We start from the raw sequence: 19,738 nt of genomic DNA, 5'->3' as shown, positions 1-19,738 counted from the left end.
ATGTAGCAGTGTTTCCCTTCATTACCTCTGTATAAATCCTGAATAATCATCTTCCACAGGATGACTCATGGCGTGCTTTAAAGGCCTTTTTGCTTTCCTTTCTGGTTGGTTTTATTTGTTGTTTGTTATTGGAGGGTATTCAGATAATGGGCTTTTTAGATGACTGCTTCTATGATGTGTCTATTTAAAGTAGGTTTTCATTTGGCACGATGTGTGACTTTACATTCTTTTCTAATTTTGAATATTGAATTTCCTCGACCTCACAAAGTTTCAGGAAAGTTGGTAAACCACTACCATATCATGGCCTGTGCCCAGCACTGGTCTCAGTCTGCAGCATTTCTCTACAAACTGCAAAAGCCAAGGAAATAATAAAGACATAAGTAAGAGTGAGGTGTACATGTATTTCATTATGATTTCCATAAATGCTACCGTTTTGAGGTCAATAATATCAGATACATATATGGCATTATTAAAGTAGAAATATAGACAAACATTTTTTATTTATTTTTTCATTTTGAATAAAGGGAAGGTTATATCCACCCTTTTTTTTCCTGCCATCTGTGTCTTACTGGGGAGATTTACCTTCACTTCCTGCCCGATTTCCAAAACAGGAAGTGAGAGTAAATCCCTTCAAATTAAGGGAATTTCTAGCCCCCCCCCCCCACCCAGGTAACTAGAACTGGTGTCCCCATTGGAAGATTTCCCTTCTATTAGTTTTCTGGGGGTCAATCAAAAATGTGGTATCTTATGTTACTTTCACTTTCAACGACGGTGATAAACAAGACACGTAGAAAGGGTGAATCTTCATAACGAGGACACAAACAGCAATAAAACCCCAGTAGGAATTCTAATCCCTCTGCACTCTATCCCCCAAAAAACAAAGAAAAACTGTTTAGCATTTGGTAATACCGCTTGCCGCCAAATCACGTACCTGTACATCATTTGGCTTACCATTGTTTAGAGCTGATCGTCGGCTCTCTTGTAATAACACCTGGAGTCGATTGGTTATTACGTCCTTCTACCGCCTTCCGTAGCTTTTGAGAGGCGCTTCAATCCCACCAGCAGACCTGAGCGACCAGCCAGCTGGCCGGAGACCCGAAGAAGGCCGTGATCTCCTTTAATCGGATCTCAGATGTAGTAACCCGGAAGCAATGTCATGATATCACTTCCGCTTTACTGGAGTTTTAAATGCTTTCAAGTGCAAAGGAGGTATTTTGCGGTCTAAAAAACACCAAATGTGACATACCTATTACTGTCATAAGGGATTTTTACAAAAAAAAATAAAAAATTAAGGCAATAGTGTAAAAAAAATGTTTTTTATATAAATTAATAAAAAATAAAATGAAAATTAAAGTACCCCATCCCCTCGTGCTCTCGGGTATAGACGAACGCGTGCATCAGTCCCGAACGCACGCAAACTGCGACCATCCCACACAAGTTATCTCTGCAAAAGTCAGATAATGCGAGTAATTCTAGCACTAGACCTCCTCTGTGCATCTAAAGTGGTAACCTGTAAATCTTTTAAAGTGTCGCCTATGGATAGTAAATTTTACATTGTAGGTGTGCAATTCCTTAATACACCCTGGTGTTGAGTTACTACAACTGGAGAGTGCAAAATCTGGTGAAGCTCTGCATAGAAACCAATCCGCTTCCAGTTTTTTTTTTTTTTGGCAAAGCTTGATTGAACAAGCTGAAGTTGGAAGCTGATTGGCTACCATGCACAGCTGCACCAGATTTTGCACTCTCCAGTTTTAGTAAATCAACCCCATTGTCTGTGTGGAGTTGGCAATCTTTGTAGGGGAGCAGGGCTTTGCTTCCACATGTCAGAGCTGCCTCCCTGGTAACTGGTGATCTAATGACTGGTACGGGTAATGATCAATTAGCAGATTTACAGAACAGATGGAACAGAAGCAGGGAGATGCTTGATCTATAGGTCCCCAGGTCCAACTGTGCAGCAAGGAGAACATTAGGCAGCAACATCACCGTATCGCACTTTAAATTTTGTAAGGCTTTCAGTCAGAAGCAGCAGTATTTACTGCTATGAGGTTGAATGCACAGGAGTTTTTTTTTTTTTGGAAGAACTTAAAGCGGATGTCCGCTGAAAAAAATATATTAAAAGTCAGCAGCTACAAATACTGCAGCTGCTGACTTTTAATATTTGGACACTTACCTGTCCTGGAGTCCAGCGCCGTCCGCAGCAGAGGACGAGTGATCGCTCGTCACTCTGCTGCCCCCCCCCCCCCGCCATCCTCGGTGAGGGAACCAGGAAGTGAAGCGTTCCGGCTTCACTGCCCAGTTCCCTACGGCGCTTGCGCGAGTAGTGCTACGCCTGCCGATTGGCTCCCGATGTGTACTGGGAGCCGAGTGTTCCCAGAACACAACAGGGGGGGGGGAGGTGACGTCATGCCTGCAGTCTGCCCGAGACTGTGTGGCTGGAAGTGGGTGCAAATACCTGTCTTTAGACAGGTATCTGCACCCCCTGAAAGGTGTCAAATGTGACACCGGAGGGGGGGAGGGTTCCGATCAGCGGGAGTTCCACTTTAGGGTGGAGCTCCGCTTTAAGTCAAAGGGTACATTTTGACACCACTGGAGCCTCCAAGAGGTATGAGTAGATACTAGGTTGTTTGCTTCATTCTGTAACTATTTCTTTTGACTGGAGCCAACTTTTGAATTGAAAGAGAAGCCATGTCCTGCTTTGTGCTGTTGTTGTTTTTTTTTTTTTTAAAGCTGAACTTCAGAAAACCAGCTAAATATACATCTCAGTACCTTGAAAAATTAATCATACCTCTTAAAATATTCCACATTTTGTCAGGTTACAACCTGAAAATTTATTGGGATTTTATGTGATGGACCAACACAAAGTGGCACATAATTGTGAAGTGGAAGGAAAATGATAAATGGTTTTCAAAATAGTTTGAAAAGTGCATTTGTATTAAACCCTCTTTATTCTGATACCCCTAACTGAAATGTAATAAAACCAAATGCCTTCAGGAGTCGCACCTAATTAGTAAATGGAGTTTGCCTGTAATTTAATCTCAGTGTAAATACAGCTGTTCTGTAAAGCCCCCAGAGGTTTGTTAGAGAACCTTGGTGAACAAACGGCATCATGAAGGTCGAGGAACACACCAGACAGGTCAAGGATACAGTTGTGGAGAATTTTAAAGCAGAGCTAGGTTATAAAAAAATTATCAAACGCTTTGAACATCTCACGGAGCACTGTTCAATCCATCATCCAAAAATTAAAAGAGTATGGCACAACTGCAAACCTAGCAAGACATAGCCGTCCACCTAAACTGACAGGCTGGGCAAGGAGAGCATTAATCAGAGAAGCAGCCAAGAGGCCCATGGTAACGCTGGAGGAGCTGCAGAGATCCACAGCTTAGGTGGGAAAATCTGTCCACAGGACAACTATTAGTTGTGCGCTTCACAAATCTGGCCTTTATAGAAGAGTGGCGAGAAGAAAGCCATAAGAAGTCCCATTTGCAGTTTGCGAAAAGCCATGTGAGGGCCACAGCAAACATGTGGAAGAAGGTGCTCTGGTCAGATGAGACCAAAATTGAACCTTTTGGCCTGAAAGCAAAATGCTATGTGTGGCAAAAAACTAACACCGCATATCACCCTGAACACACAATCCCCACTGTGAAACATGGTGGTGGCTGCATCATATTGTGGGGATGCTTTTCTTCAGCAGGGACAGGGAAGCTGGTCAGAGTTGATGGGAAGATGGATGGAGCCAAATACAGGGCAATCTTAGACAAAAAAAAATGTTAAGAGTCTGCAAAAGACTTGATACTGGGGCAGAGGTTCACCTTCCAGCAGGACAACAACTCTAAACATACAGCCAGAGCTACAATGCAATGGTTTAGATCAAAGCATATTCATGTGTTAGAATGGCCCAGTCAAAGTCCAGACCTAAATCCAATTGAGAATCTGTGGCAAGACTTGAAAATTACTGTTCACAGATGCTCTGACAGAGCTTGAGCTATTTTAAATGGGAAGAATGAACAAAAAATTCACTCTCTAGATGTGCAAAGCTAGAAGAGACATCCCCCAAAAAGACTTGCAGCTGTAATTGCGGTGAAAAGTGGTTCTACAAAGTATTGACTCTAAAAGGAGAAGCAGAAGACAGATAAGCTTATTGTTCTGTTACTCTGCTCTCTCCTCCTATCAGCATGATCACTGCAGCACCTATGTCTGGCTCTTTGTTCTGACTTTACTTTTCCCAGTTTGAGCTTTGCTGTACAAGTGATGCCAAGAGGCTGATACCAGGTCAAATTTGGGTACTTGCATTGCAATACATTTGAAGATGTATTGTTGAATACAAGGCTGTTCTAATTTGTGTCTTTTATATTTGCTCGGGGTCCAGCTTTAATTTTGCAAGTATATGACTGCACATTTCATTACAGCTGTTCACCCTGATGTGGGCTCTATTGTCATTTGTGTTTTGGTTTAACAGGTGGAGGCACAAGGATCTGAGTAATGTACCTTAGCTATTTGATTGCCTCTCTGCTATGTGCTTGTCATGCTTGACCCGGTTAACCAAATAATCTGTACACGTCTAATTCCCACCCTCCGCCTCCATCAGGGAAATGGAAAATGATTTGAAGTAAATAGAATAATTTGAACCAAACACTCAATAGAAATACGAAACAAAAACCTGAAATGGCTACAGTGGAAAGTTTCAGCGTGTACTCTCATCTTGTACCAGACAAATCGTAATTTGTACGCATTCAAGTTCCTCGAGAGCAACTCGTAAAAACTTATACTGTTCTTTCATAAAAGAACCACATTGCCACAGATTTCCCAGTATTTCAATTTTGTCTCATCATTTCCTCCACATTTTCAGCAATGGAGACGTTTCAATTAAAATTCTAGTTTTGTTGCGGTTGGCAGCCTCTACATCTCTGTGGTGTATCTTTTAGAGCCCTTTTACACTGGGGCAGTGCCCGTTAGCGGTAAAGCGCCGCTTTTTGGCCACTAGCAGGGCGCTTTTAACCCCTGTTAGTGGCTAAAGAAAGGCTTAAAACTGCCCGGGTTGCAGCACTTCTGAAGCGCTGGCAATGCATTCCAAATGGGCAGTGGCGGTTTATGAGCACTATATACAGCGCTCCTAAACCGCCCCAAAGCTGCTGCTTGCAGGACTTTTTGTAACGTCCTGCAAGCACACCGCCCCGGAGTGAAAGCACTCAGACTTTCACACTAAGGTGGCATAGGAGGTGTGTTTCAGGCGCTATTTTTATAGTGAGTGAAAAACTTATATAGCGCTGCACATGCGAACTGAATCGCCTCTGGGCGCTTGTTTGACCATTACTCCTTTGACCTCAAAAGAGATGGGTTTTGATCTTTCTCCTAAAGGCCAAGTGGTTCTTCACCGAATGGAGGTTGGTAAATTGTTCCAAAGTCGAGGGCCCTGGACAGCAAATCTTCTTTCTCCTTTGGACTTGTATCTGGTTTTGGGGATTTGGAGTAAATTTTGGTTTGAGGATCGCAGAATGCGATTGGGGTTATAAGCCTTTAGTTTTTCGCACAAATACCTGGGGGCATTTCCCAAAATACATCTGTGCGTCAGACAAAGTGCTTTGAAGGTGATTCTATCTTTCACTGGAAGCCAGTGAAGGCTTCTCAGTGAGGGCGAAATTGATTCCCATGTTTTTTTCCCAGTCACAAGTCACGCGGCAGTATTCTGAACGACCTGCAGGCGAGTGATTTGGTACTTTGGGAGTCCGAGGTACAGGGCATTTGCATAGTCGAGTCTGGAGTTAACAATTGTTCCCACCACGACTGCTATGTCCTCTTTGGGAATAAATGGAATAAGTCTGCGTAGTAGTCGCAGCAGATGGTGTGATCCACTGACTACTGACCCTATTTGTGCATCCATTGTCATGTAGGTGTCAAAAATGACCCAGAGACTTTTGACTTTGGTGCTAGGGGTGATGATTTTGCCCAGAATGGGCGGAGGTGTCCAGGCTGTTGCCGGTTGATTCTTTCGATTTGCGTGAAACAGAAGAAGTTCTGTTTTCGATCCGTTGAGTTTAAGATAACTCTGTCATCCAGTTCTCTATCAAAGAGAGGCATTTCTCTAGATCGGGATGATGATCCTTTTCGTTGCAGATGCGAAAGCACAATTGTGTATCATCCGCATAAGGGTGGTAGAGCAGCTTTTGGTTGTGCAGTGTTGTACGTCACTGCGCTTTGCTCGAGCATTTTTTATCACGATCGTGTGTATGCAAGGCAGGCATGAGAGGAATCGCGTCAAGAAAAATTTTGGTTTTTTTCACGACCTGAATAACAGTTGTGTGTACGCAACATTAGAGTATCACACCTAAAGTTAAACACTTGTTGCAGGGGATGCCATGTCTTTAAAATTATTCTAAAAGTTTGTTTAAAGAAAAACAAACAACAAACATGTTATCCTTATCTGCTCTGTGCAGTGGTTTTGCAGTCATGTTGGAACAGGAAGTGGCCATTACCAAACTATTCCCACAAAGTTCGGAGCATTAAATTGTCCAAAATGTCTTGGTATGCTGATGCCTTAAGAGTTTTTGTTCACTAGAACTAAGCCCAACCGCCTTCCCAGAAGAGTTGAAGCTGTTATAGTATGTATTCCCTTAATTTGCATGGATTTCCTCTTACTTCCTGTTTGGCTATGGGGCAGGAAGTGAAGGGAAATCTCTGCAATGGGACATGGATGGTAAAACATAAACTGACAGGGGATGCTATCCAAAATGAAAAAAAAAAAGTATTGCCTATAGTTCTACTTTAAGCACAAATTTCTGATAATTTTATGGAGAGGACTAAGAAGATGTAACTAGATATGTGCATTCCCGTTCGTACAAATGTTATTTTCGTACGAAAATGTTCATTTTCGTACCCGCAGAATAATGTGTACATACGAAAAAATGTAAGCACCAAAATACGAAAACAACGGGATTACGAATGAGTCGCATAACGAACAACCGCAAATACGAACGAACGATCCGACGAAAATACGACAAAACGAAAACGGCAAAAGAACGAATATGACATCTATAACAAAAGACTTGCATTCTTTATTTTGTTTGAATCCTTGTTCTGTTCGTATTTTGATTTCCAGTCGTATGTTCATATGACATCTAACAAAAGATTTTCATTCTGTATTTTGTTTGATTCCTTTTTCTGTTTGTATGTTCATATGACATCTTAAAACAAAAGATTTGTATTCTGTATTCTGAATTCCTTCTTTCTGTTCGTAATTTGGTTTCAAAATACAGAATGCAAATCTTTTGTTATAAGATGTAATTTTCGTTTTTTTGAATGGGCAGTGAGTGTAGTTAGTTAGTGAAGCAGCTTCTCTTTTGTGCGGAGTACAGTAGTACAGTAGAGCCAAATAAACTTTTCTGTGGATTTTCGTCTGAAGGGAGAGATCAGTTTTTTGAACCTGGAACCCAAAAATGGTTTTCTGATGGAGTTTAAAAACGAACGAACATTCGGTAAAACGGTCGTTTTTATGTTTGTTGTTAAAGTCTGACCAAGTGTATGGGGCTTAACAATAGTTAATATGGATGAGCCGCGTGTTGAAAGTGCCGCGAATCCCGCGATATATTTACGAAAGTACAAAATGATGAAAATTCACGAAAATTATTGTCTAACAAGTAACGGACATGAATTAAACAGAATAACGAACCATCCCGCATGTACGAAAATAAAACGGTAACCATAATACGAAACGATCGGAATACGAAAAAATCGCGTCGTACGAAAAACGAACGGGAACGAACAGGAAAACGGGCGTCTTACGAAAAACAAACGGGAACGATACGAAACAGAACAAAAAAAACGAAAAAAAATTCTGTGCACATGTCTAGATGTAACCATAAAACATATGCAGTCAAAATTAGAAGCGGCTTGCGTTAGACTAACAGTGTAGTACAACCCGGCAGGGACTCTTTCTGTGCTGCCCCCCTGCAAAGTGCTGCCCTAGGCGAGGATACAGCGTTGTTGGTCTATCTGACCGTGGTTTGGTTTCAGCAGAACCCCTCATTTTCCACTTGATTAGAGTTTGAACACTGCTGATTGGCATTCTCAATTCCTTGGATATCTTTTTATATCCCTTTCCTGTTTTATACAGTTCATGACCTTTTCCCCGCAGATCATTTGACAATTCTTTTACTTTGCCCATGACTCAGAATCCAGAAATGTCAGTGCAGCACTGGATGAAAGATGCAAGGGTCTGTTGATGTCTGACAATTCCCACTATCGAATATGCTTTTAATGTGCACCATTCAGCTGTGCCATGTCATGCTTATTGTTTATATTCCCTGCGTGGGATTATTGCCATTGTTTCTACTTCTCGACAAAAAAGAAAAACATAATAAAAAAAGATTGTACCTGAAAGATGCAAGGGTCTGTCAGGAGTCCAGAAACTCATTGACCTTTTACACACACACACACACACACACACACACACACACACACACACACACACACTAATTACAAGAAAACAGATCACAGGTGAGGATGGTCACCTTTTAATAGCCTATCAAACCCCTTTGTGTCAACTTGTGTGCATGTTATCAGGCCAAATACACCAGGGTGTGTAAACGTTTTATCTGGGTAATTTGGGTAGTTTATGTTGCCATTAAGATTTAAAAAGAGCAAACACAGTTGATTGATAATAAATGGCTTCAGCCAAACAATAACCATGAGTGAAAGAAAAGTTTTTGTGTTATCATTCATATTCTCTGAAAAATGGCCAAGAAATCATAAATTCTGTAATGTAAACTTATGAGCACAACTGTGTGTATGTATATAATATGATATATTATATATATATATATATATATATATATATATATATATATATATATATATATATAATCGGCATGGGCCAGCATTTTGTAAGGATCTTGTTGTATTTGGAATTCGGTACTCTGGCTAGTTGTCCGTTGTTTTTAATTGCAAGGATGTGACTTCACTAGGAAATCTTGATGGCACAGTGAGGTAATTTGGCTTTTTTCGTTCGATGTGAAAGAAGCTCACAGGCCGTCATTTATAAACAAGGGAAGGATTTGGGCCTAGTACATTCAGGCATTCTCTAGCTGGAGCAGACTTTCCAGCTGAAAGCCTCGCTTCCACTCGTCAGCTACAGGTGGCTGGTCTCTCATCAAAGGATGTATTTTGATGAGAAGTGGGCTCCGAGGATCTGGGGATTAAAACTTGTTTTTCCAGTGAAGGCAAATTTCTTAAGTTTTTTCCCCCCCTCTGTTTTATTTCATCTAGGTTTTTCACTTGCTCCAGTCGTTCTTCGAGGCAAAACACACATCCAATTCAGAGCGAATTCAGCGGGAGGTGTGTGACCTCACCGACAGCTTGAAAGCCAAACTGTGGCTCGCCAAGAGGTATGTTTAAACTGAAGTTAAAGGACATTACTGAGCTAATAAAGCTAACCCTTCTTTGTATCCTGGCATTTAAATGAATATATACAGTAGGATTGTATTTGTATTTTTCATTTATGTAGTACTGTCTGATATAGCTGCACTTTACACATAATCCCGTTTATGAGTTTGAAAACTAAAGTCATGTACACTAGGCCAGTTTAAAGAACTGTGGAAGCTGTGCCCAGTAGAGGACTAGTCATCGGTATTGCTTGTAGACTCCCTGCAGCTGATCCTTTCTCCATTAGGTCCCTTTCACCTGGACCAGAATCTATCCAAGTAGATCTGCCTGCTCGGCAGGCAGGGGATCGCTAAAAATAGCGGGGCTATGCTGCCGGAATTGCCGCGGGAATCGACCGCTAGCGGTGCGGTATTAACCCCCGGTTTTCCATTGTTTTAAATGGGAAGGAGCGTTATACACGCCGCTCCTCTCACCGCTCCAAAGATTTTTTTCTCTCCTGCTAGCGCATCGCCTCAGTGTGAAAGCCCTCGGGCTTTCACATTAAGTATGCAGTGCAGGAGTTTTTCAGCCAGTATAGCAGCGCTATTTTTAGCGCTGTACCGCCTGAAAAACGCCTCAGTGTGAAAGGGGTCTAAAGCAGAGTGGACACGGATACAGTCCACTCCCCTTAATAGGGCGGTTTTCACCCAACTGTCATCCGATCTGCCAGACAGATGGCGAACTTATCTCCATCCATCTGTTTTTAGCAGATCGAAAGCCGGCAGGTGGCAACAGACACATGGCAGGTGGTCACCTTCCCTTAAAGTGAAAGTTCAATTTTTGGGTGGAACGCCGCTTTATTGACTGGTGATCTTATGACTTGTGGGGGTGAAATTTAACAAACCGCAGGAGATGTGCAAAAACACAGATGCACCAATTCAATAAAGCAGAGGCAGGGATAACCATGCGGTGCAGGTCCTAAGATACAGCTTCCTCTCCAGCAAGGACAACAGTGAACATCACAATAGTGAGATCACCACATACCACTCCAGATCTCCTGAGAATTGCAGTTAGATGCAACATTACCTCTCACCTTGCAGATGTACAGCTTTGAGGCTGAAGGCACCGACATGTCATGAAATGCACTGCTGTTATTTGGGAGGGATTCAGAGTGCAAAGTGGACTATCTGGCCCTTTGCATTGCCTACACCTAGCTTATTTCTCATTTTAACACACTGAAGTCTTGACAAACATAGTACATGTTACAGACCTATACAGGGGTTACAGAGCTTCTGTTTAATATGCACATATAGGTCAGATCAGCACTCCCTGTTCTGCAGGTTGGGAGAAAGTCATATTATCTCATTGAGATATTATCTCATGAGATGTTACCTTTGACTGACTCACAGAGATGCATAGATCCCAGGTATAGTCCAGTCTAGGTTTAGCAGCTTAAGGAAAATATCTGGAAACAACGTTTCTGTATGGTCAACGTTTCGCCAAACACGTGGCCTTTTCAGGACCCAGACAGCAGGATGAAAAAGTTTTACCGGTGATCATGTGTAGCAAGGGAAACCACCCAACAACTGCCCCGGGTGGGTCCAGGGGCACACCAGGCCAGGAATCCACCCCCCACCCCCAGCAAACAGGGGAAGAGAGCCATCTATGCGAATGAGTAACAACCAGAAGGACGGCTCAGAAAATATTGCAAATGTGAGGTGGAGGCTGAGAGGTCTTGAAAAACACAACCCAGTCTCTACAGAGGTCCACAAAGCTTCTGTGTGATGTGTACAGGTCAGTCCTGTACTCCCTGGTCTGCAGACATCATGCAGCTTAATATTGAACCCTACAGACTAAAGCCTCGTACACACAATCTGATTTTCCGACGGGTATTGTGTGATGACAGGCTGTTGTCAGAAAAGCCAATCGTTTGTATGCTCCATCGGACAATTGTTGTCAGATTTTCCACGGACAAATGTTGGATAGCATGATTTTAAAATTTTCTGCCAACATTTTTGTGTTGTCGGATTTTCCAATCGTGTGTACACCAGTCCATCACCCAAAAGTCCAAAGTACAAACATGCATGCTCGGAAGCAATGCTCAGCAAACAAAACCTTAGCCGAAGGTGCCCAAAAAGTGCCGCTACAGAGCAGAAAAAACATGTAGTTTCGTGTTTGTTAGCTGACAATTGTGTGCCGTTTGTATGGAAGACAAATTCCTGGCCAATGCCCTTTGGACAAAAGACCTACGCTTTGTCTGTGGGAAATCCGATCGTTTTTACCAGGCTTTAGACTAGGATGCCAGTTAATATGTGTGTTAAAGCAGACATCCCGATCATATAGTGTATATTATTTTTAACATCTCAGTACTGCCGATCTCCCTCACCCTTTTTGTAGGAACTTCTTTCTACCTGCACTGCAGCAATTGTTCCATGTCATTTGTCAGGGTAGCTTTCCTGATGGTCATAACAGTGAGTCATGTAATGCGTGTTGAATCCGTTTATATATCATCTCCATGAGAAGCCTGTGTGATAGAGTTGGCACATTCCAATATTTAGTTGTTCAACTCATCCTCGTGCAAAAATCATCGATTCCATTGACTGGTATAATGTCAATGGGGGGTTCTTTACCCTGGAAAGATAATGTTATGTAATTTAATGTAGCCCTAGGTGACAATATGCTCTCTATACACTTAAAGTGGAGTTTCCATCTAAAAAAAAAAAATTCCTTTATAGTGCACATTACACCTAAAAAATAAAAAAAATAAAACATTTTTACTCACCTGGAAATGCCTGTTGCTATGCAGTCCCATGAAATCTGCCTTCGGTTTCACCTAGGATCCTGACAATGGCTCCCTCGGCTCCCTTGAACACTAATGCTCCTGGGAAATGTGTGTCATCATTTCCCAGGATGCAGTGCGCTACCCCTAGCGCTGGAATCACGGGATTTCAAAACGGGAAGTGACGCGATTCCAGCTCCTTACACTGTTGTTGGTAGCCATCACAACGGCGGGCACGTCAAGTGGTTGACGGCGCGGCTGCTGTCTTGCACATGTGCGAGAATGGGGCGGGACGGGCGGCCCTTTAGCACGCGTCACCAGCGGATTCCCGGCCGTAATTGCTTGTGGGCTTCACAATGCCCACAAGCAAAATGACACCGATCTGCACACAAGTTTATAAAGTGTTCCATGTGAAGAAGTCTGCGGAACGGCGGCAGATTTTTAACTAGTAAGTGACCTATGTCAAATTGTGGTTGGAACCCTGCTTTAAGTAAAATATTATCACTTCCTCCATGATTCCTGCAGACCAGGGAGTACCGGGCTGACCTGTACATATCACACAGAAGCTCTGTGGACCTCTGTAGAGAATGGTAACTGGGTTGTGTTTTTCAAGACCTCTCAGCCTCCACCTCACATTTGCAATATGTTCTGTCTCAGGCAAGGAAATATACGTCTTGTTTCATTTGTAATCATTGGCACAGCAGATTATTACTGTTGGATCACCTTTTTGATGTTGTAACTGTTCAAAGCCTGTGTCTGGTTCAGTCTTCTCTCCCTTCCGCTCTCCTGGTCTTCTCACTAAGAACTGCAAATAAACACCGGGCACTTTTCTTTAATGTGAATTATTGGGGTTATTAATTGCACTGGCAGCGTCCACTGAGACACTTTACAGGATAAATGGTGTTCTTACACTAAGACAACGGCTTTCCCTCATGTGCAGTAGACTTCATATAAAGGTATCGAAGGGGAAAGGGTCAGTTTTTCCCATGGAAACCAATCGGTTTTTTAGCCTTCCAAGGCCGACTCTCTGAGTTGTGCATAGAGTAGAGAGGCAACACTGCCGCTCTGTCGGCTCCCTGACCTTTCAGCGCTATCTGCAGTCACATCATGTATGGGGTTCTGTAATTAGTGGGAATGCTCAATAGCATTTCCAGTATTGTTATTTGTTTTTTATTATTATTATTAATTTTAATTTTATTCCGTACGTTTTTTGGCTCTGCGTAACGTCTGCATACTTTCAGCTATTAGGACCATTCAACTTTTAAAATTTTCAGCTAATGATGGGACTTTTTTTCTACTATTACTACTTTTTAAAATATTAAGCTTTTAGACACTTTTACTTTAACATTTAAGTCAATGAGAGCATGCTTCAAATCCTTAAAATCTTCTCCGCTACCAAAAGTTTCAGCTCCTTCATACTTTCACCTACAGACACCAAACAAACGTTAACATTTTCTCAAAATATTCAGCTATCCGGCTATATCCTTTCAGTTTGATATCTTTTTACAGTTTTTGTGAAAAAGTTGTTTAAATTTAGCGATAATTTCAGGAAATGTTATCGATTTTAACAGAGTGTCTATGGCCTGGGTGCTCAACCTGCGGCCATCCAGCTGTTGCAGAACTAAAAGTCCCATGAGGCACTGCAAGTTGCTGACAGTTATTAGCATGACTCCGAAAGGCAGAGGTGTGATGGGACTTGTAGTTCCTCAACAGCTGGAGGACCACAGATTGAGCACCCGTGGTCTATGGGGTTGCTTAGAGTGGATGATGTCATCGCTACAGCGCTGAGCTTTAAAAAAAATATCTTTGTTCCTTTTCTATAAATTGCTCTCACGCCCACAAGATCTACTTGTCATACACAATTTATACATCAAAACGTAAGTATTTTTGTCTAGTTTCAGGCAATGTGCTCAGTTTTGTGATACGAATTTTACTTTTGGCTGGTTGAGCTTCCAAATGACAAGAGTTCTATACTTTCTTCCATTGACTGTCCTGTATAAAATTCAGATTTACAAAGTGTCATTTCTTCAGTGTTGTCACATCAAAAGATAGAATAAAAGATTTACACAAATGCAAGGGGTGTACTTACTTTTGTGAAATACTGTATGTGATCTCCCGCACACAGAGGGGTGTACTTACTTTTGTGAGATGCTGTTTATATTTATTGTAGTCTATAAGTGGTTACATCACGCATGGCGTGTGCTGAGGTCTGCAGCACTGAAGGATTTTTGTATTTGAAACTTTAATGTAAACCTAGACAGTTGAGGGTGTGTAATATTCCCACTGGGTGGAGTATGCGATTCCCCCTTACTTTCAATATTGCCCCAACCGAGGCGTGATTTTTGCCACGATTGTCACCTGACAAATCACAGGACTGCTTTTGGGAAACAGGCGTCTCGTCATTTTGTTTGTGTGATTTGTCAGGTGACAATATTGTCCCATGATTGGGGTGCCATTGAAAGTAACAGGATGACAAGTGTGTCACACGTTTTGCGGCTTTTTGGGAAATTGCAGTAGATCCGCCCACGATCCGGAATGCCTAGGTGTGATCGCAGCCAAAGCATCTTCTATCAGTTGCTGTGTTCTCCTTCTATAGATTCTGGGGGAACATTTTCTTCCTCAAACATTCGACACATTCTCTTCATTCTTTATTCCACCGCTAATATATACTCTGCATTGACCTTGTATAGCGCTTTTCTCTCTGAGGACTCCAAGTATTGGAAATGGCATTGGCCGGGAATCGAACCCGGGTCAGCTGCTTGGAAGGCAGCTATGCTTACCACTGTACCACCAACGCAAAAGTAGCATGTAGTGTGAGAGGAAACCGGAGTACCCGGAGGAAACCCACACAAGCACAGGGAGAACATGCAAACTCCATGCAGATAGTGTCCTGGTCAGAATCTGAAACAAGGACCCCAGTGCTGCATGGCTAACCCCTAAGCCTCCGTGCTGCCCATATGTGGCCTCTGTACTCTAAGGCCCGCCCCTGCTGAGCAGGGTAAATCACTTATGTTCACTTAAAGTGCCTTCACAAGAAATCCAAACTTATCCTAAACTACAATATATAACACTCCTATAATAAAACACACCCAAATAACAAAGACGGGTACAGTGTTCCCCAAATTAGCAACACAATGGAGCTCAATATTCCCTTCACCCTTAGGCCTCATTCACAGAGGGGGTATTAATCCGTTCCCAATGGGAGGGCCATGTTCACCAGAATGGGGATGCACAGATGTTCCCAGCATCCTGTGTAGGCAGTCCCATTGCTGTCAACTGGGGTGCAGTGACTGTACCCAATGTGACATCTGTGTGGGTGCCGGTGCACGGCCCCGAAAGCACCCAGGGTGCGTCCGCAACTGCACCAACATGGATGTCCTTTTTGGGATTAACGCAGCCCCCACACAGGGTACAGATTCATACACCCCGTGTGAGTGAGGCCTTGGACTTCTCAATGAAGGACCTCACTGGCGGGAAGAGTTCTCATTTCTTCAGCAGAGAAAGCCTAAAGAAAGCTGAAAAGACTTCTCCCACCTCTGAAGACAAAAAGAGTTCCAACCTCCATGTATAGCCGGTCCAACACACGCCTCAAAAACATACCGGACTCCAACCTCCCCTCATAGGCGGTCCAACACACACCTTAAAAACATACCGGCCTTCAACCTCCTCTTATAGCCGGTCCAACATACGCCTCAAAAGCATACCGGCCTTCAACCTTCACTTATAGCCAGTCCAACACATGCCTTAAAAACATACCGGCCTCCAAACTTCACAACATAATCAATTACTTTATGTCGATCGACAATACATATTAAAACATATCACCTGTAAAAACGTGCTTGAGATGGTGGTAAACAGCCTGCTAGGCCCGGGGGGGGGGGGGACCAAACCGAGTCCTCCAAAAGCTACCTCATATCCAAAAGTTGCCAAGAGTGTAAATGTAGACATTATACTTTAAGGTTAATCAAAGATATCACATTCTAAAGGGAAAGGTAGAACAGGGGGAAGGGGAGTATGGAAGGGGCAGGGAGGGAGGAAAGTAGGGGGATGGAAAGTTGCGGGTAAGGAAGGGGTGTGGGTATTCCCCCAAACCCTCACCCCCTTTTTCCTCCAACCTTCCCTTCTCCCCCCTTTCCTTCCTCTCTCCCCCTTTGTTCTACCATTCCCTTTAGAGTGTTATATTTTTGATTAACCTTAAAGCTTAATGTCTACATTTACACTCTTGGCAACTTTTGGAGGGCTTGGTTTGGTTCCCCTCGGAAAACAACATACTGTTTGGCGATAATGGTCTTTGTGACAGATTGCCCTCTGTATTCTTCCAATAACTGAATCCCCTACCACTAGTATGTGCCTATCTTTTCTGGTAACCTTGCCCCCATCTTCATCACATGTTGGTGGAGTCTCTGTGTGAAAGTCACATGCTGGTGAATTCTTTACGCGATTGTCACATTCTGGAGGGGTCTCATTGTGAATATCACATTCTGGAGGGGTCTCATTGTGAATATCACATTCTGGAGGGGTCTCATTGTGAATATCACATTCTGGAGGAGACTCATTGTGAATGTCACATTCTGGAGTAGTCTCGTTGTGAATGTCACATTCTGCAGTAGTCTCGTTGTGAATGTCACATTCTGCAGTAGTCTCGTTGTGAATGTCACATTCTGCAGTAGTCTCGTTGTGAATGTCACATTCTGCAGTAGTCTCGTTGTGAATGTCACATTCTGCAGTAGTCTCGTTGTGAATGTCACATTCTGCAGTAGTCTCGTTGTGAATGTCACATTCTGCAGTAGTCTCGTTGTGAATGTCACATTCTGGAGTAGTCTCGTTGTGAATGTCACATTCTGGAGTAGTCTCGTTGTGAATGTCACATTCTGGAGTAGTCTCGTTGTGAATGTCACATTTTGGAGTAGTCTCGTTGTGAATGTCACATTCTGGAGTAGTCTCAGTGGTAACGCCACAATCTGCTGGAGTCTTAGTGGGAAAGTTACATTCTGCCCGAGTCTCAACAGAATCGTTGCACACTGAAGGAGTCTTCATGTGAATGACACGTGGTTGGTTTAAAGAAATTCCCAAGTTTTGGGCTATTTTCTTTGCCAACAGAGCTGAACCTTGTTCATTTAAGTGCAGTCCATCCCTGCTGTAGAGCAAGTAACCAATTGAAAAGTCAGTCCAGGTCTCTATGTAGCCAAACCCCTCCTTCCTGCACCAGTTCTTCAGCCACCTGCTAAGCTCCCTAAACTCTTGCTGCCTCCTTGGTGTGGCTCGAGGTACAGGCAGTATTTCTAAAAATACTGTCCCTAAAATCATTTTGTAGGGCGCTCCATTTTCTTCTAATGTTGTCGTTGGTTCCATTATGTACCATGACAGCTGGGTCCTCCCCAGCCGCATCCAACAATCCGTCCATCCGATCTGCAATGTCCTGAACTCGTGCGACCGGGAAACAATATACTGTTCGTCGATCACCGCCATTCTGACAGATTGCCCTCTCTGTCCCTCTGACAGAATCCCATACCACCAGGATCTGCCTATACTTTTCTGTAAGCTTTCCCTCATCTCCATGGAAGGAGATATTCCCATGGCTGTCCTGTTTTTTTGGTGGGTTCCCAACATTTACATCAAATTGTGCTGGAGTCTCAACATGAATGTGACATTCAGGTGGTGTCTCCATGTGAACATCACTTGTTGGTGTAGTCTCTGTGTGAACTACACATGTTAGTGGAGTCTCCATGCCAACGACACATTCTGGCGCAGTTTCTTTGTGAACCTTACATGCTGGTGAACTCTCTGTGTGAACCTCACATGCTGGTGAAGTCTCTGTGTGAACCTCACTTGCTGGTGAAGTCTCTGTGTGAACCTCACTTGCTGGTGAAGTCTCTGTGTGAACCTCACATGCTGGTGAAGTCTCTGTGTGAACCTCACATGCTGGTGAAGTCTCTGTGTGAACCTCACATGCTGGTGAAGTCTCTGTGTGAACCTCACATGCTGGTGAAGTCTCTGTGTGAACCTCACATGCTGGTGAAGTCTCTGTGTGAACCTCACATGCTGGTGAAGTCTCTGTGTGAACCTCACATGCTGGTGAGGTCTCTGTGTGAACCTCACATGCTGGTGAAGTCTTTGTGTGAACCTCACATGCTGGTGAAGTCTCTGTGTGAACGTCACATGCTGGTGGAGCCTCCACTTGAACCCCCCTCCTGTTCAGACCAATTTTTTGCTTTCTCACTCTTTGAATGACAATTGCGCGGTCATACAACGCTGTACCCAAATAAAATGTTTATAATTTTTTTTCCCACAAATAGAACTTTCTTTTGGTGGCATTTGATCACATCTGCGGTTTTAATTTTTTGTTAAATAAAGACTGATTTAAAAAAATACAAAACCGCTTTATATTTAGTGGGAATGCTTCAGCAGTCCCACTATTGTTAGTTTTTTTTATTTATCTTTAATTTTATTTTAAATTTTATTCCGTACATTTTTTTGGCTCTGCGTAACTTCTGCATACTTTCAACTATTAAAACCATTCAACTTTTAAAATGTTCATCTCTTTCAGCTAATGATGGGACTTCTTCGACTTTTTTTCTACTATTTCTACTTTTTAAAATATTACGCTTTTTTTAACATTGAAGTCAATGAGAGCAGGTGACAGTTTTTGATGGGGCAATATGATGGGGGCAGTTTTTGATAGGGGGTACTTTTTCATGGAGGGCAGTTTTTGATGGGGGCAGTTTTTGATGGGGCAGTTTGGGGGCACTTTTTGATGGGGCAATATGATGGGGGCAATTTTGATCAAAACGCAGTTTTACGGCGGCAGATCGGCTCTGCTGGGCGAGATCACGTAGATCTACGTCATCTCTCCCAGCAGCCAATATGGGTGCGTATGCGTGCCCCCCGCTTGCTCCTGACTCCCTCGCCCAGTGGTCGCGATCACCGCCAGACACCCGCGATCGCTCGTTACAGAGCGAGAACCGGGAGCTGTGTTTGTAAACACACAGCTCCCGGTCCTGTCAGGGGGATAAATGCCTGACCGTTTGTTCATACAATGTATGAACAGCGATCAGTCATTTCCTCTAGTGAGACCACCCCCCCTACAGTTAGAACACACCCAGGGAACATACTTAACCCCTTCCCCGCCCCCTAGTGTTAACCTGTTCCCTGCCCGTGGCATTTTTATAGTAATCAATGCATTTTTATAGCACTGATCGCTATAAAAATGCCAATGGTCCCAAAAATGGGTCAAAAGTGTTCGAAGTGTCCGCCATAATGTTGCAGTACCGAAAAAAATCGCTGAAAAATGCCATAAAACTACCCCCTATTTTGTAAATGCTATAACTTTTGCGCAAACCAATCAATAAACGCTTATTGCGATTTTTTTCTACGAAAAATATGTAGAAGAATACGTATCAGCCTAAACTGAGGAAAAAACTTAACCACTGGTTTATATATTTTTGGGGGATATTTATTATGGTAAAGAGTAAAAAATATTATTTTTTTTCAAAATTGACGCTCTATTTTTGTTTATAGCGCAAAAACTACAAAGGTGATCAAATACCACCAAAAGAAAGCTCTATTTGTGGGAAAAAAAGGACGCCAATTTTGTTTGGAAACCAC

General features: G+C 42.8%; 1 protein-coding gene and 1 non-coding gene across 4 annotated transcripts in view; one reads left to right on the top strand and one right to left on the bottom strand.

The window, feature by feature from the left end:
* The window catches only part of THADA (THADA armadillo repeat containing), a 779,727-nt gene that overhangs the window by 522,350 nt on the left and 237,639 nt on the right, over positions 1-19,738 (top strand). For all 3 annotated transcript variants that reach the window (XM_040351533.1, XM_040351532.1, XM_040351531.1), the window contains exon 30: positions 9,259-9,377. In XM_040351533.1, the coding sequence (XP_040207467.1) occupies positions 9,259-9,377 (119 nt within the window). The remainder of the gene's footprint in view (positions 1-9,258; positions 9,378-19,738) is intronic.
* TRNAG-UCC lies at positions 14,859-14,930 on the bottom strand. The gene has a single exon. It is a non-coding gene; the product is annotated as a tRNA-Gly (tRNA).

Source organism: Rana temporaria, chromosome 4 (genome assembly GCF_905171775.1).
Source record: "Rana temporaria chromosome 4, aRanTem1.1, whole genome shotgun sequence".
Lineage (NCBI taxonomy): Eukaryota > Metazoa > Chordata > Amphibia > Anura > Ranidae > Rana > Rana temporaria.
Note: the sequence above shows the minus strand (reverse complement) of the source record. Positions and strands in the feature narration are given on the sequence as shown.